This window comes from Monoraphidium neglectum (genome assembly GCF_000611645.1).
Source record: "Monoraphidium neglectum strain SAG 48.87 unplaced genomic scaffold scaffold00122, whole genome shotgun sequence".
Taxonomy (NCBI): Eukaryota; Viridiplantae; Chlorophyta; class Chlorophyceae; order Sphaeropleales; family Selenastraceae; genus Monoraphidium; species Monoraphidium neglectum.
Window position 1 is genome coordinate 10698 of NW_014013506.1, and position 24242 is coordinate 34939.

A 24242-nucleotide genomic window follows, 5' to 3' on the forward strand; every position below is an offset into this window, starting at 1 on the left:
GCTGAGAAGATGGTCCACGCGAAAGACGGGGTTGCTTGCTGTCAGCAGTGCTGAAACGGAGTATGATGGGTTATCGTGTACTTGAATCGCTTTGTGATCGGGTCCAAAATGGGTGCGATTGACCTGCGGCAGGGTGTGTCACTGCGTCACTAGCCATTTCCAATTGTGAACATCAGCGCAGAATCATGCTGAAGTTGTGACCCCACCTGCAGTGCTGAGGTTGTGACCCCCCCCAATGCTGGAATTAGCTCAACATTACAAGTTGCACTGTTTCAAGCTGGCGGTTTGTCAGCAAGCGGCGCAGTGTCTGTCCGTGGCTGGCCCGTGAGGCCCGGCACCACCACCCCAGGCTCGCAACCCTCCTCCTCCCGCCGCCGCTTGTGACCACGATGCTCCTCCCCCGCCACCGGCTGCTGGCCGTTATCCTGCACCTCTGGCTCTTGCTGAGGTGTCTCGAGCCGCGCAGCCGCAACCTGTGACGGCTGCTGCTGCTGTTGCTGCTGCTGCTGCTGCTGCGCAGTCACTGCCCCCGCCGCCGCTGCCGCCGCTGCCAAACCGTCCGCGGCCTGCCGCCACCCCTGTGGCAGCACCAGCTCCTGCCCCGCCCGCGCCCCGCCCGCCGCGCCATCGGCTCTGGCCTCCGCCGCGGCGCGCTCCGCCAGGATGTCCCCCAGCCCCGTCGCCACCACCCAGGAGCGCGCGTCTCTCTTGCCCTTTTCTATGAGGTAGCTGCTGGTCTCACGCGGCGACGCCTGCAGGGCCCACTTGAGGACCTGCAATGCGCACACGATTGCAAAGATTGACGGCCGCCGGCATGGCAAGAGAGTGGTTCGCACGGGCTGCCACGCCCTACAGTGACTGCGGCTGCCAGATATTGGCGGCTGCAAAGCGACGCGGCACCATGGTTTGCGACGCGTCTCAAATTGCACCTGGGGCCCAAGCGAATGTCGTGCACACGTCACTGGAGCAGACAAGACTCACCGTGCCCCGACCGATTCAGCACGCCGCTGCCCTTTTTGCACAGCAAGCAAGCAGCCACTCACCGCCACTGCCAGGCAACAAGCAACCAAAGCGCCACTGTCGCACCAGCAGCAAATAAAACTGCTGCTGCCAAGCAACTATTGAAGGGCCCAACGCGACCCACCGTAGGGTAGCCGTGGCCCCACTCCTCAAAGGAGTCCAGGGATATGTCAATGTCCAGGAAGCGCTCCACCAGCGCCAGCCGCGCTGCGCGGGAGCGGATGGCCTCTAAGTGCACAGTGGGGAAGCACATGACCTGAGAAGCGGTGTGGGAGGTGCACAGTTGAAGGAGTGCTGAGAAACACGTTGTAGCTTAAGAGATGAAGGGATCCAGGGGGACGACGCGCTGCTAAGAGGGGTTTGCAGCCTGGCCCGAGGTCAACAGGCACACCGCAGTGCTCGGAGGGGGCGCGATGAAAACTGGGCACACCACAAAAGCTTTGAGCGCGTTGCAGACAGGGCGCCACGGGTGGGCACGACAGCAGGGTGCTCATGCAGATGCGTGCGGCCGAAAGTGGGAAAGCGTGGCGCCACAGCACCTGGGGCCTACCTTGACTGTATAATCTGCCCCTGGCACTACTGGGATCTGAGGGGGCGGGGCGTAAGTGGTCGATGGGGCAGTCAGCAAGCCACAGGGGTGGCGTGCCCAACGGGTTTGAAGCAAATGGGAGAGATGACTAGCACTGATGGCTTTGCGACCGGAAGCATAAGCATTGGGGGTTTCAACCTCCATGCAATGAGCAAGAGGCTGCTGGCGAGCACGCGGACCCGGCTAAGTTGTGGCGGGAAGAAACTTACAAAATTGGTGGCGCCTGGTTGTCACGAGAGGTGAAGGTCGGCAGGTGAGACAGCGAGGAGGGGGAGGGGGTAGGTGGTGTATGGCGAATGAGAGCCAAACTGCCGTTGTGTTGCGCAAGCATTTGAGAGTGATGTCAGCACGAGCAGCTGGCCGGGCTTGAGCAGTGGCAGGTGGCAGTCTGCGGCCGTTCAACTTCCTGCCGCCAGCCCCGCAGCTCCTCCCTGCTCATGGCCCCTCACCGCCGTCGACGGCGTAGTGGCCCCTGAACTTGGTCATCCAGCGCCCATCAAAGTACCTGCGGGGCAAACACAAACCCGGCAGGGCCACAGCCGCATGCCAGGTGCCTGTCAGGAGGGTTTCTGCAGCCGTAGCGTGGGGGCACTGCACAGGCCGGCAGGCTGGTGCTGGGACACTACCCTTTGAGAATCTGACAAGCTGCCGTTGCTGCAGCACCACCTTGCAACGCGACTCTAGCCAACAAGTCAACCCACAATCCCAACAATAGCCTGCTCCTGCCCGCACCCAGTTGTGCAGCGTCCCCCCCCAAAAGCAGGCCGCCCAGATGCGCGGCTCACCAGGGTATGTGGCAGCTGGTCAACAGTGCTGCGACCAGGTCGTCGCGTGACTCAAAATGACTCACCTGCAAAGGTGCAGTTTGGGGGGAGGCTCTCTGGGATTATAGTAATTCCAGGTTAAGGCCTTCAAGGCATGCATCAGCAATAGCAACCGAGCAATTTTATAAGCTGAGTCAAGGCATGCGGTGCGTAGGGAACCCCTTCTGAAGACAGAATGCAAGTGAGTAGTGTGCGCATGGTGCAAACCCCTTGCAGCCGCGGCGCACCAGCTTTGAGCGCCAGTAGGGCAGGGCGCGCGTGATGGCGACGTGCGTGTTGCCCGAGCAGCGCTCGTGGGCGTCTGGCGGCAGGTAGGCGTGCAGGAAATCGCGCAGCAAGGGGCCCAGCCTAGAAGTTCAGGTTGTCATTGGGAGGGCAGAGGCGCCATGATTGCACAGCAGCAAAGGGCGAGCCAAAAACACACAAATGGAAATAACGCTCTGAGGCATGAGGACACGGCTGCACGGGGGGCCGGCTCTGAGGGTAAGCACCGCCCGACTGACGGCAGCGCGATAGTCAGCACTAGCGAGTTGCGGCGCGGCGTGCGCACCTGTGCTGTGTGCCGTTCTGCAGGCAGTCCTCTCCAAACAATATCATGCTTTCCTCTACAACGCGCCTGCACAAGGGAGGATGATTTAAGTCTTGTTTGAGGGTCAGGTAGGCAGACTGGACCGCCGCTCGCGCATTTTTTTTCACGCCAAACTCTGATCTACCAGCAAGGTGGAGAACGGACATCCCAGCAGCAGCAGCAGCAGCAGCAGCAGCAGCAGCAGCAGCAGCAAGCTGCGGAGACCAAGCCGCGGCCTAATGACATGCAGAACCCATTGCCCATGTGAACTCACATGTCGAGGCCGGTGTTGTAAGCCGCCGCGATGAGGGAGCCCGCGCTTGCCCCGGCCAGCTGGTGAGGCCGCTTGAGGACGCCCATTTCCTCCAGCACCGAGCAGACGCCGACATAGTAGGGAAACTGCCCAGGGGCGGTTGCAGGATTGGGAGGTTGACGTTTACAGAGAGAAGCACTTATGCGTGACAGCAGGGCTTGGCCAAAATCCAAGCGAAAAGCAGTGACCTGACCTTGGCGAACGTCTCAGCAGCTGTGACATGAGAGAGAAGCGACACGCCCGGTATACATGGGGCACTTCACAGCAGGTTGGTCGCTAGATCCGCAGCCGCTTGTCCCCTTCCCTGCCTTTGCCTTGGACCCAGCTGACCCACCATGAGGCCGCCGGCGGAGAAGCCAAACGCGAGCGATCCATTGTCAAAGGCGTGCCTGATTCGCTCGAGCTTGGCGGGGTCCTTGAGCGACACGCTGGTGACGTCACTGTTGCGGGTGCTGCTGCTGCTGGGGCTGCTCGGGGGCGCGCCGTCAGCGGAGTCGAGGCTGGCGCCGTCGCTGCCGCCGGGCCACGTGCCGCTGCTGCGAGCCGCAGGGGAATCAAATCCCTCGGGCCCCTTGCCGCTGCCATAGGCGCGCGCCTGATCCCAGTTCAGCCACCGCAGACTATCAGCAACGGCTTTGCCAAGGCGGTTGCCCGCCGCAGCGTGCACGCGCGGGTGACGTATGCATGCGGGGCGTGCGTATGCATGGTGAGCTGGAACAGCTGCTGCTGTCGCTGACGCTTGGGCCATAGCTGTCTGCAGTCTATGCAAATGAGGCCGTGGCTGGGGAATATGTAGTACACCGGGCATTACGCTGCGAGCTCCGAGCAAGAGAACTCGGTAAAAATCACCGTGTCAGATCGTCCACATTGACGCACAGCTGCTTCGTTCAATGTAGGCAACAAAGAATCTCTTCCCGGCAGGATAACTGATGTTGAAAGAATAGCTTATTGTCAAAGAGAACATTAGCACGCCTTTGAGGCCATGTTGCAGTGCTGATGACAAAGGTGTGCGTGATGTCACTCGGTCGTTTGCGCACGAGAGACTGCGTCCCGTCACACCATAAACTTGCTTGATTTCAATGTACTGCTTAGCCAAGCACTCGTGCTCATACACCCATCGTGCAGCAGTCGGTCATTGTCAACAGTTCTGGTGGCGTGTTTGACCGCCACCATTGCTGTACACTGGACTGCTGCGCCCCAAGGGCAGGTCGTAGCTTCCTGTGTCTATCTTCTACATGTTGCCATCTGGGTTTGCACAGGATTGGGGTTGCATCGCAGTGGAAAGGGCCTGCAGAAGCAGGATTTCACCCCATGCCGCACGCAGCTCCATGTCAGATCAGGCTGCTGAGTGACTCTGGTTGCCCAGTGAACCTGAGCGTGTTTGCCTGGAGCCTCGCAAGACACGAGACGTGACGGCACGGCAACCAGTGCGGTGCCCTGGAGGTGCGGAAATGCATGCACAAGAGCATGACCATGCTCAAGATAGGCGTGGACCATGCCCAGAGAGTGAATGCGTGATAGTGCGGATAAGTTCTGGCTATGTCCGGCTTCCAGGGTCAGTCTATGTGCCTCTGAAGGCTGGCGGCGTCTGCAATAAGCTGTGCACTTCTGCCGGAAGCCACTCCCTTGCCGCGTCACTCCCCCCGGCCTGCCCACCAGTCAACAGTCATATCAAGGCCGCGCGCAGCTCAGCAACAGCACGCTTCGCAGGCCGCCGTAGTGCAGCGCAGGACCAGGGACCAAAAGAAGCAGGTGACCCACGGCCCTACCACACACCACTATGCCAAGATAGCCCAACCCTGCAGCGCAGCGGGTATAATTTGTGCATTCGTGCATGCTTGTGCACGCGCATGCGAATTTGCATCTGCCACAGTGTGTGTGTGTGCGCGCGCGCGCGTGTATTGTGTGCGTGTGGAAGGGTGCAAGCAACCACCCCCCTTCCAACGGCATCTACCTCACATCGTGGCTGGCGAGCAGATACGGGACTGCAGAGGTAATTCTGAGATATGCCGAAACAAAAGCTGGCCAGATTCACCTGACAAGCCGCCCATAGAGCGGGAGCAGATTACAGGGGTTTTGAACATACCTGTCGCTGCAGGGTTTCAGTGCAGTTCTGAGCAAGCAACGGCGCAGCCAAGCCGGGTTGGCGACCCCACAACGGCAGTCACCGCGCTGCCGCGACTCTGCTGGCTGCCACCTGCGACCGCAGCGCTTCGATCGTGCGTTCCTGCTCTGAGCACCGCTCGTCCAAGCGGTGACGATCCAGCTTCTGCAGGCGCATACATGCGCAAGGCAGGGGGTAAAAGCATGGTCAGGAGAAAGAGCAGAGCATGTGTGAGGGGTAAAATGCGAACGGGGGACGTCTCATAAGAAAACGGGAGTCGACCCGAGCTGAGTTGCGAGGTGATTGCGTCGGCCAGGCGCCCAGATCAGTCTGATTGGGGGCCAGAGCGCCAAGGCTGCTGATCCGCCGCCGAAAACTACGGGTGCCCCTCCACGACCCTTGACCGTCGACGCCCTTTGGCTCACCAACTCCTCCAGCTCGTCCCAAAACTCAGAGTCAAACACCCCCAGCTCCCCCCGCAGCTCAGCATTCTCAGCCTCCAATTCCTCCAGCCGGCGTTGCAACTTCGCCGCCTCCTCCTCCTCCTGGCCCCCTGGCTGCTGCTGCCCCTCCGGCTGCCGCCGTCCCTGCTGCTGCTGCTGCTGCTGCTGCTCCTGCCCCTGCTGCTGATGCTGCTGGACTTGCTGCTGTAGCTGGTCCGCTGTGGCCCTCAGCGTGACCGACTCCGCCTCACGCTGCCGCAGTGCACCCTGCAGCTGCTCAACCTGCCGCCGCAGCGCGGCCACAGCAACCGCAGCCGCGCTGCCGCCGCCCGCCGTCGCAGCCGCGGCGGTCGCGGCGCTATCGCGCAGCTGCTGCAGCTGAGACCTGAGCTCGGTGTTGGCGCGCTGCAGCTCGCTGGCCGCGTCCCTGCAGGCGGCCAGCTGCTGCTTGAGGCGCGACACCTCGGACCGCGCGGCGTCGGCCTCCTTGGCTGCTGCCTTGCGCCGCTCGACCTCCTGCGTTGGGAATGTAATGGCGCAGGTAGGCGATTGTCCGGGTGTGTGGCTGCGCCGCACACATGGCTGGCAGAGCATGCTGGCCCGGGCTGCATGCAACGTGGCCTGGATCGGGGTTTTTTCGGTGCCCTTGGGACCTACACGTGCAGAGCCATGCTGCCAGTCACCGCCACATGCCCTCATCCCCTTGCCTCGCACTGGTGCACGTGGGGACGTTAGTACACACAGAACCGCTTTCACCGGCCCTTTCTAGACTCCTTGCCTGCATGAAGCGGGTTGTGGGTGTGCTGCCCGCCATGGCACGCTCCAGCGCCGCCCTGAGGTTGTCGACCGTGCTCAGCAGCTCCGCCTCGCGCCCGCTCAGCTTCACTCCGCCGCCCCCCGCGACGGCCCCCGACGACGCGCGACGCGCCGTGGCGGGCGGGGCGTCGGCGCCGCCGCCGCCTGGCGCTTCCGAGCGCGGGCGCTGCTGCTGCTGCTGATGGTGGGGCCGCGCGGCGCCCGGGTCGGACGCGCCCGGGCCAAACAGGTCGTCGAGCCTGGCCCTTAGCCGCCCCAGCGCCGCCTGCGCCTGGTCCCGCTGCAGCTGCAACTCAAACAGCTGCTGCTCCTGAGTCGCCCGCTGCGGCTGCTGCTCGCTGCCGGCTGCGGGCGCGATCTGCTGCTGCTGCTGCTGCTGCTGGAGCGTTTGCTGTGCGCGCTGCAGCTCCGCCGCGAGCGCCTCCCTCTCGCCCTCCAGATGCAGCACCTCGTCCACATAGTCCTTGAGCTGCCAAACAACAGGATATTTTGCAAGGCTTCACAATCAGCGCCATCACTAAGCGAAGCAAATTGAGATGCCAAACCCAAGACATCCTGGTTGCACAGCGCATAAACATACGACAGGCACCACCCGCCCTTAAAGCCCCCCATCCGCTTTGGCAAAGCGCCACGCCGCTTGCAGCTCCAGAGCTCAGGTACGTGCTTATTGAGTGTTTGATAGGCATGTGACATTGCCTGGGAGCAGCCAGTCTCCCCAACCAACCAACCCCACCTTAGATGCGTCGACCGCCCAGCCGGGCGGCATCTGCTGCGCCCCCTGCTCTGCCGCCCGCTTGAGGCGCTCCTTTGCGGCCTCCAGCGCCGCGACCGCGCGCTCCCGGTCATGCTGCAGGCTGCCCACTAGTGCAGCCTGGCGCTCCGCCTCCTTGCGCAGCTCGTCGCACTCCTCGGACTTCTTTGAGAGCCGCTTCCTGAGCACGTCCGAGGGAGTACGTCTAATGCGGTCAGAGACATGTCGTGGGCAGCCGCACGTCAACGCGTGAAGACGCCGACCTACTCGCTGTCCAGTATAAATATCATGTGCCAACCTGGGGAGTTGCCTGCAGTCCCTAAGCCCTGCACTGCCCTCCCGTCCTCACAAGCGCTGCACCCCTCACTCTAGCCCGTCAGTCACCCCCACCTGAGCCCGTCAATCTTGGCAAGAAGCTTTTTCCCCTCCTCCCAGGCGGCCGGCGCATAGCTCACGCCGCTGCCGCCGCCGCCGCTGCCCCCGCTACCGTTCTTGCCCTCGGCCTCCGCCGCCGCCCCCGCCGCTGCCGCTGCATTTCCGGCACCCTTCAGGCGTGAGGGGCCAGCGGCGCCCGCGCCCGAGCCCCGGCCTGACGCCGCGCCGCCGTCGCTGCTGGCGCGGGCGGGCCGCCCTGAGGCAGCGGCGGCCGACGGCGTGGCCGGTGCGGCGTCGCCCCTGCCCAAGGAAGCCTGCTGCTTACCAGACTCCCCCTTCCCAGCCGCCTGCGTCCTGATCGGCCTTGGCCCTGCCTGCTGCTGCTGCTGCTGCTGCTGCTGCCCCTTCAGGTTGGCTTCCTGCAAGGCTGCATTCTCCTTCTCCAGCGCCATGATCCGCGCCAGCAGCGCAGACAACCCCTCCTCGCGCTGCCTGCGCTCCGCAGCCTCGGCGCCGCCGCCGCCCGCCTCTCCCTGCCCCGCCGTACCTGGCTTCGCCTCCGCCTCGCCTTCCGCAGCCCGGCCTGAGATGGCCGCGGCAGCGGCGAGGCGCTTCTGGGTGCGAGTGCCGCTCCGCTGCAGCGTGGCCTGTGCGCGTGCGAGCGCCGCCTTGGCTTCCGCCAGCGCCTCCTTTTCCGACGCCAGCTGCTCCGCCAGCCGCCGCCCGGCGGCCTCGTGGGCGGAGGCCGCCTTCTTGGCTGCGTCGAGGTCCCTGGCGGCCGCGGCCTGATGGAATTCGAGCGGGCAGCATTTGTCCTCGTCAGCATCCGGGAGGACGGTGTTGTCGCGCCACCAAGGTGAGTATATGCATTCCCGAGCACGCACTCGCCGCTTCAAAGCCCGATCCGTGCCAATGGAGCCAACTTTTTTCAAACAGCTTGATGTGCGATCGACCATATCTCTCAGGAGCGGGTCAAAGCCTGTCTTTCTTTTCCAGCTCTGCAGCCGCTCACCCTCTGCGCCTCCACCTCTGCCAGTCGTTCGTCCAGCAGCTCCTGCTCCTTCCAGCTGCTGGCCTGGATCACCCTGGAGGGGGCAGTGAGGACGGCAGGCGGAATGGGCCAGAGCGGTCGGCACAACGCAGGCGGTGAGGGGCTAAGGGATTTAAGCGATCAATCGCGCAGAAGTAGGCCGCAAGGGCCCGCAGCCGTCGGCCACAAGCAGGAGGGCCTCGGAGTGCGCAGCTGAAGGCGGGGCACGGAGCAAGACCAGTCCCAAAGGGAGCGCGATCGCACGGGCTACTGCTTGAACTGCTTGCAGGGACGGTGAGCAGGCGAGCGGGCAGGCCGCGTTGAACCTGCAACCCTGTACTCCGACCCCCAAACGATCAACCCTGAACCCTGGAACCTCAACCCTGGACCCTGGCCCCTGGACTCACAGGTCTGTCCTGTCCCTCAGCAGCTCCGCCAGCTTCCCCTCCAGCGCCTTGATGGCCCCGCGCAGCTGCCGCAGGCGGCCGTCCTTCTGGCGCAGCTCAGACTAGGGAGGGGGATTGGGAGGCGTGCAAGCTTGGGTCTCGAGGGGGTCCATCTCATCATGTTGCAGCAGCACTTACCGATACTTGTGGCGGCAAGGCACGTACCAGCAAGATGCTATCAATCCTATCGGTTCTGCATAACCACCATGCACGCATGGTTGCCGCCGATTGCCCCGCCCGAAGCAAGCCTAGAAATGCAGGCACCATATTGTGGGACCTTGCAGCGCCCAGGTGGACCGTGCCCAACTCGCCACTCCACTCCGCCCCACCTGCAGCTTCTGCAGCGTCGCCCTGTTGGGCGCGTCCTCCGCGGCCTTGGCGGCCGTCAAGGCCCGGGACAGCCGGTCCACCTCGGCATCACGCTGCTTCACCTGCACGGCAAAGCACATTTACGCGCACGGCAGATAATCGGCACCCGCCCTCAGCAGCACAGTGCACTCCCTGCAAGCAGCTGGGCCGCCCGCCAGCCAGCCAGCCAGTTACCTAGCCAGCTAGTCAAGACTAGATGCCAGGCACGCTTGCCAGCTGCCTGCCTGGACAGCAGTCCGGCTGTTGCCTCCCCCCCTCCCACCTGCATCTCGTAGCCGAGCCGCAGCGACTCCAACGACGCCTCCCGCTGCTCCAGATGGCCGCGCAGCGCCTGGTGCCGGCGGCGGCCGGGGGCAAGATGCGCAGTCAGCGCCGCCAACCGGATTTGGGAACCGACCGACGAATGAATCTGGCACGAAGGCGTCGCAGCCGGTCGGACACTACTGTGTGTGAGCGCCTGGGCCCATCCCCGCTGAGAGACCTGCATGCAATGCGGTGCACACGGCCCATGCGCGCCGCACCTCGGCCTCTGAGGTGCGCTCCTCCAGCATCTCCCTCAGCCGCTCGTAGGGCACCCCCTCGCCGCCGTCGCCTGTTGCATAACAAGGTCGCAAATCTCAGCTGTTGCGCACGGGCAGGAGGTCGACGTTTGACAACGCAGGGTTCATGGGACTGCTGGGGCGATCGCCAGTGTCCTTGGAAACGGCCCTGAGTGGTGGCGTATTGGTGTTGGAACCACACACCTGTCGCCGCGAGGGCGGTGCCAGCGCGGGCCAAGCTGGCGCGGATGCCGGCGATGCCCTGGGCGCCAGCCTCCAGCAGTGCCGTCGACAGCCGCTCGATCTCGGCCCTGCGTGAGGGATTTGGGGCGCTCAAGCACTCACTGCTGCAGGCACCGATAGTGTGCTGAATTGAACGTCCGGCATTACGTGATGAACCAATGTCCAGCTCCCTGGATGCCCGCGCTGCTGCTGTAGATCGAACGCGCCTCCAAAAAGCAGAATCTGAGCACTGCCTCCCTACCCCAGGTGGCCTGTTGTTTGCGATTGCACCTCGCCCCGCGCCCCACCTGTCCGCAGCGTGCTGCGCCATGAACGCAGCCTGGTGCTCCCGCGCCGCCTCCGCGGCCGCCGCCAGCGCCGCCTCGCGGTCCCTGACGCGCGCCTGCAGCTCGCGCACCGCCGCCTCGGCCACCGCGCGGATGTGGTCCAGCGCCCCCTCTTCGCCGGAGCCCACCCCTGAATATGACGGCAGCGATGATGGCAGTGGCAAGCAGGGGCGGCCGCACATGAGGCCAGCCCGTTGTACACTCCGACATCTGTTGAGCAAAATCCGTTGTTATCTACGTTCATGCCGTCGACATGAGCTATGTCTTTGTACTCAATGACTGTTTCCCTCCGCAAGGCGTGCGTACGCACGATGACATCATCCCGCCCGCGCACCTCCCGCGCCGCCGTTCGCCGCGCCCAGCATGGCCCTGCTGCCGGCCGACAGCCGGTCGAGCGCCTCGTCGTGCGCGCGCTGCAGCGACTCCACCTGGCGCGCCGACAGCTGCAGCTCGCCCTCCAGGCGGCGGCACTCGTGGCGCATGTGCTCCGCCTCCTGCCGGGCCTGTCGGGACGGCGGCGGGGAGGCGGGCGGCGGCTCGCTCGGCGGCTGGGTACGACGGTGATTGTCGTGCTTGCGTCGTACCATGCGCTGCGGCACAGCATGAGCTTCTGCTTCCGTCGGTGCGTGGGGCCGTTCACATGCAGCTGGATAGTGGGTGAGGACCATAGTCGATGCTGATCAGGTCTGGGGGGGCACCCATGATCTGGACCACGCACACCTCCTTGAGGCTCTCTATCTGCCGCAGCAGCAGCTCCTTATCGGCCTTCGACATCCCCACGCCCGCCGCGCCGCCGACCGCGCCGCCCGGCCCCAGCCCCGCCGCGACGGCGGCCTCAGCGCGCTGCTTGGCCACGGAGGCGCGCGCCTCCTCGAGCTCTGACAGCAGCGCACTGCTGCGCTCCTGGAGGGCCACCACCTGCATGGCCCACCAGCAGCACGCACAGACTTGTCAGAGTGATGATGTGGCGTTCCAGTACCTGCTGCGCTTGATTCTATCAGGCAGCAGGGGCGCTCGAAGGGATGTTGCGACGGTTGAACATCTGCTGTATTCGCTGGACCAGGAACAAGGAGCATCAGAGGCGAGAACGTGGCGTTTCGACACTCCCTATCGTCCTATTACCAGACAGTCATGGAAGGGGTGGCCGCCGATGGGCACGAGGGCAGGCAGGCAGGCAGGCAGGCAGTGAGCCGGGCGCACCTCTGCCTGCAGGGAGGCGGTGTGCCGCGACAGCGCGCGCTTGTCGGCCTCCAGCGCGCCCTGCGCTGCCAGCGCGTCCGCGTCGCAGCGCTCCAGCAGCTCAGAGAGCTCGCAGTTGACGCGCTCCACGTACGACACCTGGGAGCCGTCAAACTCAATTGTCAGTTGTGGGAGATCCCGCTTGGGCGGCTGTACACTTCAGAGCTTGCATTGAGCGTGGTGGCAGGTTCAAACACCAAATTTTTGCCAAGATTGTGTAGCGGGGAACGCCCTGTAAAAGTATTGCATTTATTCCAGTCATGTAACTATCAAAGACGCGTGGCCCCGGCCCACCTTTTGGCGCATCATCCTCTCCGCGCGCCCCAGGCGCCCCGCCTCGAGCCTCAGCGCCACCTGGGCCTCCCTCAGCGCTGCGGCCTCCCGGTGCGCCTCGGGGGCGCCCTTGGAGAGCAGCAACGACGCGTCCTGGGGCAACACGGCGGAGAACGACAGGAGGGGATGGAACGTGAACGGAGCTTTAGTCAGGACAGATGCAAGCCTTGCGGTGCGCTGGCGCCAGCCCACACGCACGGTCAGCGAACCTGGCCGGCGGCCACACACGCCGACGGCCCCTAGAACCCTGGCTCAAGGCGGCGGGAGCGGCCTGCAAAACCGCGCCACGGCCCTACGTGGGCCCCGCCGCTCGCCTGCGCCATCTCCAGCCTGAGCCGCGCCTCCTGCAGGTCACCCTCCGCCCCAGACAGGCGGCCCAGCGCAGACGACAGGCCCTCCGCCATGGCGTCATTCCTGCCCACAGCAAGGCGCATCGTTGGCCGCACGCGGGCTTGGTAAGTGGCTATCCGTCGAATTCGCAGGGTGTGACGGCAGAGAAATCCGCTTTCCATGCAACTGGGAAGCCACGCAGGGAGTGCGGGCATCAAGGACGGGGCGCCTTGACCAGTAGCTGGAAAAGACGGTGCGCGTGCGCCCCTTTCGCGTGCCCCTCACCTGCGCTTGAGCTGCTCCAGCCGCCGAACCCACAGCGTGCTCTTGTACGCGCCCGTCAGCGACGCCAGCGCCAGCTCCAGCCGCGTCTGCGCCTCCCGCAGCTCAGACTCCGCCCACCTGAGCGACAATGGAGGGCAGGGACCAGTGGGACCATAAAAAAAATCTAGATTGTGCTCAGCATGAAATTGCACACATGCCACGTGTCGCTGAGCAGGTTCGGGGCACAGGCAAAGCGCATACTCAGGGTTCAGCGTCCAGGCTGCTGGCTGAGGTTTGACAGGCGCGTCACGACGATGCGGGGGGCGGCACCCACCGCGCGTGGTCCTGCTCTGCCGCCAGCGAGGCGGTGAGCCGCGCCACCTGCTGCCGCAGCGCGCGCCCCTGGCGCTCCAGCTCGAGCCGCTCGAGCTCACTGGGTTGAGGGTGAGATTGAGTTGAATTCAGATAGTCTTGAAAGATAAGAGAACACGATTTGCACTCCCATCATGCTAGAAGAGCCCACCATGTATGCGTGCCAATCATGTGTGAGAAGCTGTGCAAACCCCAGCCAAGTACTCTGACTGCTCATGCTCTAGAAGTGAGGCGGACCCCGCAGACTGTTAGTGGTGGCGCTTTCAAAGCAAGCGCGCGCTGAGGGATCAAACCTGCGGTTGAGCGCCGAGCGCGCCAGGCTCTCCTTGGCGCGCGCGTGCTCCAGCTCCACAAACACCCTCCCCGCCTTGGACGCCGCGTCGCTGCCGCCCATCACGCTGCGCAGCGCGGCCCTGCGGGGGCGCGTGGGGCGCGGCGCGGCGAGGCCGCGTGGTTCGGCGTGCGGTGCGCGGCAAAGGCCCAGCAGGTGGGTACGTGCTGACTAGGCATGCGCCTCCACACCGCTGCAAGCAACACCACCGTCCTGGGCCGGTTCATCTCGTTTCAAGTCGCCCACAAACAAGATAGCAACTATGTTGTACGCGGCCGGCCCGCCCTTCCGGCTCACTTGAGGTTGGTGATGTCCGCCAGCTGCCGCTGCCGCTGCACCGCGGCGTCCTTGGCGGCGCGCTCCGCCCCCTCGGCCCTCGCCAGCAGCGCCGCCTTCTCGCCCTCCGCGTCCCTGAGAACACGCTCAGCCTCGTCCAGCCTTGCGGCAAGCTCCTCCACCTGCCACCAGTGCGCCACAAGTCACACAAGTGGCATCAGAGCTGCCTTCAGTGGTGCAACACTAGCATGTATCCGGCCATCTTGCAGCAGCGCATTGAGGCAGGGCCTGTTGCATAGTATTTGCGGTCCCCGCTCCCGGCCCACCTCAGCGGCCGTCTTGGCCCCGACCAGGCGGCGCTGCAGGCGCGACTCGAGGGCGCGCGAGGTGGCCAGCTCCCCTGCCGACTGCGCCAGCCTCTGCTCCGCCTCGTCCAGCCGGCCCTGGTGGCAGCAGTGGAGTGATGTGTGCTTATGGGTGTGCTCAAGAGCTTTGCACCAGCAAAGCTGGCCAGCAAAACCATCCCTGCGCCCTAAACCCGAAATTGGCCTTTCGCAATCGGCATCAGTCCACGACAGGGTCTGCCGTGAGCCGGCCCCCACCTGTGTGTCGTGCAGCGTGGCCATGATGCGCTCCCTCTCGCGCTCCGCCAGCTCGAGGCGGCGACCCATGCTGTCCAGCTGCACCTTGGCTGCTACGAGGTCCTGCAGGGGTGGGGTGGGGGAGGTGGGCAGGCTCCATTAAACCGGCACGCGTGCATGTCATTGTACGCCCGTGTTTGTGGGTCTACTTTGCGGTGGGCAAAACAGTAATGCGTGGCCACACTTTTGCAGTCCATGATAGATTGGGCGGATTGCACCAGGCACAGAGGACGGATTGCACCCATCACAATGGGCAGACTGCACCAGACGCAGTGGGACGCGAGCAGCTGTCAGAGATATGCAGGAGTGCTGCTTGCCTGGTTGAGTGCCAGTTGAACAGCGTCGTGCCCAGCCACCGAGCCAGCAGCGCCGCCGCTGCCTGGTGCGTGCGCGGGCGCCGCCCCCTTGGCGGCCAGCTCCGCGGGCAGCTGGAGCTGGCGAAGCTTCTCCCTGCGGCCAGATCCGATGCAAAGGATACGTGTTGCCAAACAAACGAAGTAGTCCTCCAGCTGGTGACGGCGACGTCGGTACCGCGGCATTCTTAGAGACAAACCTCACCATCCGCCATCAGTATGCAGCCGCCCCCAGTGAGGGTGCCCGCACTCACCCCAGCTCAGCGGCCCTGGCCGCGGTCTTATCGTACTCCACAGCCAGTGCCGCCAGCCGGTCGCGCGCCGCAAGGAGCTCCTCTGACGCGTCCGCCACGCCGTCCCCGCGCTCCTCCAGCATCCTGGCGCATGCATAAACATGTGGGCCTCACTCAGGGCAACAAAACAAGCACAACAGTTTCAACGCATCGGCCATCCCTTGGAGCTGTGTGGCTCCACAGCCAAAACGATTTCGTTTGCTCAAGGACGCGGCCGATCAGCGGGTTGCAAAACACAGGCGGACAGCCGTATAAAGGCACAAAGACAGGGGGTGGCGCAGTCGACTCCGCAGGGCCGGAGGCGGGCGGGCCCACCTCCCGTGCTCTGCGCAGAGCGCGCGCAGCCCCCTCCCCCCCGGGCCCACCTCCTGTGCTCCGCGCAGAGGGCGCTGTGCTTCTCCACCAGCGATTGGTGCGCCTCCAGCGGCGCAGAAGCCTGCAGCGCGCGGCACAGGCGCTCCGCGCGCCGCTGCGCCGCGTCCGCAGCCGCCTCCAGCCACCGGATGCGGGCCCTGCAAGGTGGCGGTTATTCCTCTCAGCAGCCGGCCAGTGACTGGAACTCCCCCGTGCCCATGCCCCATTCCATTAGAGCCCTTTACACGTATGCAGAGTTAACTAAACGTCAGTGCGCTGAACATCAAACCCCCACTCCTTGTTGTTGGTGAGACCCTCAGTCCCTGATTGCAGACCTTGACCCCCTTGCCTTTGCAAGCACTGCAACAACCCATGACTGGGCAATGTCCCCAAAAGCACCTGCACGTCCCGCTCAGCTCGCCCATCTCTTCCGCCAGTGCCGCCCGCGCGTCGTCCGCGGCCCGCTCCCCCGCCAGTGCCACGGCCAGCTCCCGCGACACCTTGGCGTGCTTGAGCTGCGGGGATCAACATTTAAGGGGGCCCTACATTGACCACAAACTCATGAATGCGTTACGGACGGCGGCGCTTCAGGGTCACTGCGTTGAAAAGTCGGAATGCATCCGCTCGCGTCAATTGCTGACGTGTAAGTAACAAAAGCACTGTCAGTAGCGCTGTCAGGAAGCGTCACCCCTGTGCCTTTTCCCGCACCTGCACGATCGCCATGCGCCGCACTGTGTCGGCGTACTTGCGCCTCAGCGCCACTGCCCCCTCGTCCCCGCCGCCCGCAGCGGCCTCCAGCGCGCGGAGGCCGTCCAGCAGCTCGCCGTTGGCGGCGGCCTGCGCCTGCGCCTCAGCCCTGGCCTTCTGCAGCGCGGTTTCAGTGGCGCCCCGCTCCGAGCGCCAGGCGGCCGCGGCGCCAGCATGCTCCCTTTATTGGGGCGAGGCGGGGTTGCCGTTGCAGGGGGCTAGTAGCATGCTTGGAGGTGTGTGGAGCCGGAGGCGGTACAACAACGCCACACTGCTGCTGCCGCCAGCAACGTGCTGTGTACATGTTGGGTAGGTCTGCATGCAGATTCACGCAGGGGTTGACCCTGAACCTGAGATTGCCTCTCCCGCCCCACTCACTTGTACAGCATTGCCACCTGATCCCCCAGCTGCTGCATCCGTCCTTGGTAGCGCGCCAGCGCGGAGCCGACCTGCGAGGCCGGAGCACGCACCGCGGGGGCGCGCTTGGCGCGGCTCGGCCACTCTGCAAGAGTGTCCTGCGCTGACGGCGCGGAGTACGCAAGCAAAGCCCGTGCGAGGTCCGAGCAATGCAGTGGGGGTGCCCGAGCAGGCGAGCACCGCCGCCCCACAGCCGCGACTGAAGCACGATTTCAGCGTGTTGCACCCCCTGCCCCAAGAAGTCACATGCCTCAATGCACTCACATAAGCACAAGCATCTTCGTACTCACTAACGTGCAAATATAAAGACACACACACAGAAGAGCATGCGTGTGCAGACACGTGAGCGCACGCACACGCACACACACACATACACAAACACACACACACAATGAAGTCACGCACCTCTGTCAACTCCCTGTCCCTGGCCCCCAGCTCCTCCATCGCCTCAACCAGCTGCTCCTTGGCCGCAGCCAGCTGCGCCGCCGCCTCCTCGTGCTCCGCCGCAGGAATGTAATCGCGGCGGCGCAGCTTCTGGGCAGCTTCAACGCCCGCGCCTGCTTGCGCACGCCGTCCGAAGGGACGAGAGGGGCCAACAGAAGCAGTGGGTCGTCGTAGAAGCCTACCACTGCCACCAGACGCAGCACATCAAAAAAGACAGTCTCAACGCCCGGCTACCCCCCTGCTGCTGGGGCGCTAGCAGTGTGTACGAAGGCAATGAGCAAGCAGGCGGTGCGGCGACTGGATGCGCAGGGTTCCTGCAGCGCACCTGACAGCCGCTCCTCCAGGGCCGACTTGGCGGACGCGAGTGCAGACAGCTGGGCGTCCTTTTGGGCCACCACCACCTGGGGCGGAAACAGCGCCGCAGCGCACAGGCGTGGAGTGCGGCGCGGCGTGGAGGGTCAGCGCACGGTGGCGAGTGCAGGGCTTCGGAGCGCCGCTGGGAGGCTCGATCTTGCCAAAGCCCAGAGTCTTCGTGTGCTCCAGTGGACACTTGTCTTATTGCATTCTCACGTTGTGCGCTGCGCCTCAAGAGGCCAAAAAATGCAAGTCATGATTGGGGTGCTGCACCTCACCTGCAGGTTGACCACCTGACGCGCCAGCTCTTCCAGCTTTGAGCAGAGCTCGTCAGCCGCCGCGTCGGCAACAAAGTTGTCGCCTTTGAAGGGTTTCGCAGCAGAGGAGGTGGCAGGATGGTGAGGCGTTGCTCAGGAACATTGGTCGTGCCGGATGCGGAATGCCAGCAAAGGCGCCGCAACGTGGTGCTTCTGTGTGAAAGCGTCAGGGTGAGATGGAAATGGTGACATGTGGGGTCCCTGAGCAGTGGGTCCCTGGTCACCTGCCGTCACCCTCTTGGAGGCCGCTCTGGCGGCAGCAACCACTGCGTTGTCAGCCGCGGAGCCTGCCGTCGGCGCCCCGTCCTTGGCCACCGCCGCCGCGTCCCTGATGACGTTTGAGGCCGCCCGCTCCGCCGCCGCCAGCTTCTCAACAGCTTCTCCCAATAAACGGTGGTGGTCCGAGTCTGGCGAGGAATGGTGCTCACCTGCCAAGCAAGGTGCAAGTGGTCCGCTGAGGTTAGCCCATGTGCCAGGGAGGCGGCGCGAAGATGCAACACAGGTACCTCGCCCATCCGTCAGCGAGGATTGCCCCGAGCGTTCAACCCTGCTCACCAATACCAGCATCCATGCTCCTGAGGCACTGCAGCGCCTCCAGCACAGCCGCCCGCACTTCCTCCAGCGCCCGCGCCGCCGCCGCCACGGCCCCTGCGCTCATGAGACCGCCACCCGTCCACGCGCCAATCGCGGCCGTGGACAGCGATGCGGCCAGCGCGGCGCCGGCGCCGCCTGAATCACGGGATGCGGCGGCCCCCCTGCCGGTGAGTGACGTCATGTCGGCGAGGGCGGGCCTCATGTGGGGCGGTATGTCGGCATACGCCATGACCTCGGCAAGGCGGACCTCCAGGAACTCGATCTGTGTGGGAGATGGATGGGTAATCGGCAGTTGAACAGTTTGGGAGTGAGGCAAGGGTATGGTTGAGTTTTGGGAGGAGCCTGACTAAGGACTGCAAAGGCATGTGGTTGAGGGTTTGATTGCAAGAACATGTTTCAAGGCTTTGAGCAAGGCGGAAGGCGGAAAGAAAATCAGGCGCCGAGAGTGTCAAGGCAACCAATCACAGCCCCCTCTGCCCGTGTTGCGCAGGCCAAACAGTGCACCCCCCATGTTTGCGTTCGTCCCGAAGCCGCCCACCCTCTGCTGCAGCTGCGCCGCGAGGCGCTCCTCTGGCACGCGGCCGCCCTTCAGGTCCTCAGCAAACTCCTCCAGCAGCAGGAGCTGGTCAGGCGTCAGCCCCATCTCCAGCGCCGCCCTGCGAGTGCGGCGTGCGGGAGGTCCAGGGTGCACGCGGGGATGAAGGGATGAATGGAGCGGCACCCAGGTGATCCAAGAAAGGCGCCCACACGCTTGCAAACAGGAGCCGAAGCGGCCAGCAGCGGCGCCCAGCGCCGCTCGCAATGGAGCGCAAGCCCGCGGCGGGGCTTGCAGCCCCTGTGAAAAGCCCGTTGCATCGACTGCGCCCGTTAAGTGGGACGCGCCTGCCGTGGTACTTTGCCCTGAACTTGACCTCCAGCCGCAGCTTGCGCCGCTCCTCCTCCAGGTCTGACACCTGTCATTGGGTTTCAGCGAAGAGGATGAGGTGAGTGTAAAGACAGCTGTGCTTGATCATCGACAAGGGCGGGGCTTCCACGGAAATAGGGCCGGCCGGGCGCAGGGCGTGGTGTCGCGCTAGCAGCGGCGGCAAATGTCAAGCTCCGGCGCTCGCGTCGCGTCCTAGCCCCGATGCCGCCTGTGACGGTTGCGCCGCGCGGCTCGCAGGCGGCAAAGCGCCGGCAGCCAGCGGCGCGCGTCCGCGTGCGTCGCGTTCACGCACCTGCCGCTCGAGCAGGGCGTTGACGCTCCGCAGCTGCGCCAGCGCCACCTCCCGCGCCAGCCGCACGCCCGACGCGTCGACGGCCGCGCCCGGCGGCAGCCCCGCGCGCTGGCGCAGCGCCGCGTTCTCGTCGGCCAGGCCCTCCAGGGCGGAGCCCAGGCTGTTCGCCTGGGCCACCAGGTCACGCACCTGGGCAGGTTCATTGGAAGCAGGTGGAGAACCAGGAGTGGGGGTGCAGGTGGGTCCAAGGGGGTGAGTAGGGGAAGGAGAAAGTGTGGGGCGGCGCCGCACAGCGCGGCGTCGTTGTGTGGGTGATAGTGGGTGGGGGGAGAGGGTACGAGATGAGCCTGCGGGCCCGCCAGCGCGAGTTCGGGGTGGCGTGAAGTTGTGGCTATTGGAGTTTGTGTTGCATGAGGATTTTGGGACGCAGCCAAGGGTGCTGCCATCATCGGGTGGCAAAGTGCCCGCTCCATCGCTGGCCGCGCACCCTGGCCTCGGCCTGGGCAACCGTCTCCTTGAGCTGGCGGATCTCAGCGGCAGCCTGCGGACGCAAGTGGCATGCGGCATTTCGTTGGGTTTCGTCAGCGACGGCGGAGTTGGCGGCACGCTTGACAACGCAACGACCTTGTCAGCCTCCACCAGCAAACGCCTCCCTCGCCGCCCACAAGCAGCTGCGCAGGTCCCCCGCTTTCAAGATTGTGGCAATGACCATTGTCACAGTATTGAATCAACACCCCTGCCAACCCACCTGGGGCAGCCCATACACCCCGCTCTCATACGCCTCGCACACCGCCGCCGCGTCAGCGTGTGCCGCCTCCGCCCGCGCCGCGGCCTCCTCCAGGCCCGTGCAGCGCGTGCGCTCCTTACTCAGCGCCTGCTCCAGAAACGCCGTGCGGCGCTGCAGGCGAGACAGCTCCTCCGACTGCAGTGGTGCAAAACCCAGACAAGTGCGTATGAGAGGTTGCGGGCGCAACATGTGCAGGAGCAACTTTACCAGGCGGGCAGGTGAGGGCCGGGCGACGCTGTCACGGGTGCAGACTGATGCTGGCAGCCGTCGCCGGCAATCATCATGCTCTCCAGACACGCCACCAACCACCCTCAGCCCAAGCCTATCTGCTCATAAGCAGCAGGCACGCTCCCCTCCTCTCAAAATCCCTGACACGTCCCCCGGCGCCCCACCTGCCGCCCCAGCGCGCGGTCGACCTCTGCGCCCACGTCCCTCTCCAGCTGCTCGTACGCCTCCAACAGCAGGACCTCCTTCTCGCGGCTCTCGGCCAGCTGCTCCCGCAGGTCCGCCAGCTGGCGCTCCAGGGAGGCCCCGCCGGCGCCGGTGCCCTCGCTGCCCGACTCGCTGGCGGCTGCGGCGGCAAGAGGGGACGGTGGCGACGCCGCCGTTGCGTGCAGTAAGTCGGAAAATCATTGGATGCTGAGGTCACAACAGGCCTTGAAAACAAAGCATAGCACCCTGGTCAAATCACATGTGACTTGAAGGTCGATTTTCCAGCAGTGCGCACCGTCGTCGTGCCGCTGCAGGGCCTGGCCCGCACCCCGCCGCGCCGCCGCCTTCTCCCGGGCCTCCCTTCTAAGACCGTCCACCTCAGACTGGAGCGCGGCCTTCTCCTCCTCCCACGCCCTGCGCGCGGTGAACGCGCATATGATGTCATCCACTTGTCATCATCATGCGCCCAGGTGCCCGTTGTTCTCCAAGAACAGCTACCACTCCAGCACCGGGCGGCAGCGAGGCTGCACAGACAGAAAAGCTTCGTGGCGTGACCAGTGTCACCTGTACTGCCGAGCAAACTTCTGCTCGAACTCGTCCAGCAGCGCCATCTTGTCCGCCACCTCAGCGCGGAGCTGCGCGGAAAGCTCCTGCAGCTGGCCCTTCTCCCTGGGCGCGTCGCGGTCGGCAGGGCGCTGGCCGACGTCAGTGCACAGGACGAGGCCTTGCGTCGCCATCAGTGCAAGCGTTGCACGCAGGGCGCAAGATTTTTCAGGCCGGCATACGCTCCACGTATTGCAACATTGTCTGGCCGAGCCAGTCCCGGGACAGTGCTGCAAAACGTCAAGGATATGCCACCCTTGGGAGGGTATCCCGCAGCAGCTTGTCTGCGCGTCACAGCCGTCTGCCCGCACCTGACAAGGGCCTCAGCCCTGACTTCGGCCTCTGCCGCCTCCAGCCGCAGCGCGCGTACCTCCTCATCAAGCCCCAGGATCTTCTCAGACACCTGTGGGGTGCACGGGGTGTGTGCCAATTTGTGTGCATGTGTGTGATTGTGCATGCGTGCGTGCATGTGTGTGCGTGTGTGTGTGCGTGTGTGTGCGTGTGTGTGCGTGTGTGTGTACGTGTGTGTGTGTGTGTACGTGTGTGTGTGTGTGCATGTGTGTGTGTGTGTGTGTGTGTGCGTGAGTGTGTGTGTGTGTGTGTGTGTGTGTTTGCCAGGGTGCCTCGATCCGCGAGGGCACTACGTCATGACAGTATATTATAGATACCCTCACCCAGAGTCCCCAGTCTGCTTCCGCCAGGCAATGCTTGGTCCCTACGGGTGTAAAACCGGACTTCCTGCTGCCACCATTGAGCGCCATCCCATCCCAGCCGGCGCCACGCCAGGCCCAGCCGCTTGCCGCTGTTTCGCTGTGCAGCACAACCCGCACACCTGCAGGTTCTCCTCGCGTATGGTCTCCTCGCGCTGCCGCAGCTCGCAGTTGGTGGCCTCCAGGGCGCGGTTGTCGCGCGTCAGCCGGTCAATCTTCCACTCCTGCTGCTTGATTGTGTCCTGAAGGGCAGCCGCACAACAGACACGCGCGGCGCGATCCAACCGATTTTGGGCGCTTTCTAATATGGATTGCAGGGCCTGGCCGAGCTTGCTGGTGCTGCAACCGCCTTGCCCGCCCGCCGCACCGCGATCCCCAGCACCCTGCCACGGCCGCCGGCGCCGCCGCCGCCCTCACCGCAAGCTCCCGCTGCGCCTCCTTGCCTGGCCCCTCGCGCTGCGCCGCGGCGTACTGCGCCTGAAGCTCTGAGTAATCGTCCCGCAGCCGCGCCAGCGACTCCCGCAGGTCGGCCGCCGCCTCGTCGCGCGCACGCACGTCCTCCAAGGCACTCTCCAGCCTGGGCGCAGGGCGGGCCGCGCAGGGTTCGGGACCGAGGATTCCATGACACAGCCATTGACGGCGGGGCACGGGGGCTGCCAAGCCAATTGGTCGTGTGTGTATTTATAAGGCGGCTGCTGCTGATGCACGGGATGGAAGCGGAGGACCAAAAAGCCGTGACAATCTACCCACCTTGATTTGAGGTCTTCGATGCTTTGGCGGTCTCGGTCCGCGTCGCGCGTGAGGTCGTCGTTGGCGCGCCGCTCGTCCTCAAACGCGCGGCGTAGCTCCTGGCGGGCGCGGCGAGGCGGCCGCGAGCGTGGAGGCTTACTGCGCGCGCTTGCTCTAGTTTTGCAACTGGCCCGCTCCGACCAGCGACGGCTGCCACGCGCGGGACGTGCACGCAGCTTGCCATGCTGCTTCTGTCTTTGACTTAACCGCACAGGCAGCAGGCGGCAATGGCCAAACACAGCAGGCAAGTTTTGCGAGTGTTGGGATGCAGGGCGTGACCAGCAGCAGCAGCAGCAGCAGCAGCAGCAGCAGCAGCAGCAGCAGCAGCAGCAGCAGCAGCAGCAGCAGCAGCAGCAGCAGCAGCAGCAGCAGCAGCAGCAGCAGCAGCAGCAGCAGCAGCCGCGACCCACCCTGAGCTCGCGCTGCAGCTCCCGCACATCTCCCGCGTCCTCTGTTGCGTCCCTCAGCTGCCGCAGCTCCGATATGTCCTCCTCCAGGGAGCGGTTAGACTCCTCCAGGGCCTGATGTTTCGAGTCCCGTATGGCGATGGATTACCAGCTAGGTGGCAGCATGCCGAAATGGCCATGACGTAGAAAGAGCAAGCTAACCGCTGCAGACGCAAGAAGCGCATGTTTGCACCCGTCCAACATTTTGTGCCTGTAACCAATCTCTTATCCGCAGGACAGGGCGCCGCAGCAGGCAGTCTCGCGCAACCGCCTTCGGCTGCATCTGCGGTGCGTCGCGACCCGCCGCGCCGCACCCGAGCGTCCTCCCGCAGCGCGTTGGACTCCTGCAGCAGCCCTTCGTTGTCCGCCACCTGCACCTCCAGCCCCAGCTGCACCAGCCGCAGCGCGCGCAGCAGCAGCTCCACGTTCTCCTCGGCCGGCAGGCTGGCGTCGGGCGAGATGCAGCACGCGCCCAGATCGCGGGCGGCGCGCACGATGTCGTCGACCTCCGGGTCCTGGGCCCGGAAGCCCTGAACGATACAGTTTCAGATTCCGCGGCGCACATGGCGCGTGCGCGCGGCGGGGCGAGCCGCGTTGGCGCATGGCTGGCGCTGCGGTTGCGTAATGTGCCGTAGACGCGTGCACTGCCAGCAGACGGCGCTGCAGCGGCGCTGGTGCTTTCGTGGCATGCAGCACAGAGTGACTTGAAGAGAAACAACGAACGCGTTTGGGCGCCTCACCGACTTCATGGCGAGCTCATCAGGACTGATGCCGACGAGCTCGAGGAGCTCGGGCCCGGTGAGGACCTGGCTGCGCGGCTCGAACTGCATCTTTAGCGGCCTT

General features: G+C 64.7%; 1 protein-coding gene across 1 annotated transcript; it reads right to left on the reverse strand.

Annotated features, from left to right (window-relative positions):
- Positions 1-272: 272 nt before the first annotated feature.
- MNEG_1257 (hypothetical protein) lies at positions 273-24229 on the reverse strand (the record flags this gene model as incomplete). The annotated part of the gene is made up of 60 exons (XM_014050260.1): positions 273-773; positions 1145-1276; positions 1571-1606; positions 1819-1832; positions 2059-2114; positions 2395-2459; positions 2661-2781; positions 2984-3049; positions 3276-3400; positions 3649-3909; positions 5512-5583; positions 5844-6377; positions 6604-7146; positions 7411-7609; positions 7819-8588; positions 8816-8888; positions 9241-9341; positions 9609-9710; positions 9911-9979; positions 10170-10240; positions 10392-10498; positions 10718-10886; positions 11091-11259; positions 11477-11674; positions 11957-12094; positions 12290-12421; positions 12625-12742; positions 12944-13060; positions 13257-13355; positions 13588-13707; positions 13923-14083; positions 14228-14344; positions 14504-14605; positions 14899-14992; positions 15150-15272; positions 15554-15700; positions 15942-16057; positions 16251-16470; positions 16668-16804; positions 17112-17263; positions 17476-17551; positions 17783-17865; positions 18046-18249; positions 18377-18677; positions 18954-19071; positions 19310-19368; positions 19633-19821; positions 20120-20173; positions 20381-20554; positions 20812-20990; positions 21147-21265; positions 21416-21520; positions 21766-21857; positions 22287-22406; positions 22582-22741; positions 22915-23012; positions 23233-23364; positions 23391-23474; positions 23714-23929; positions 24140-24229. 60 exons carry the CDS (start codon positions 24227-24229, stop codon positions 273-275), a joined length of 9300 nt encoding a protein of 3099 aa, XP_013905714.1.
- Positions 24230-24242: the final 13 nt, after the last annotated feature.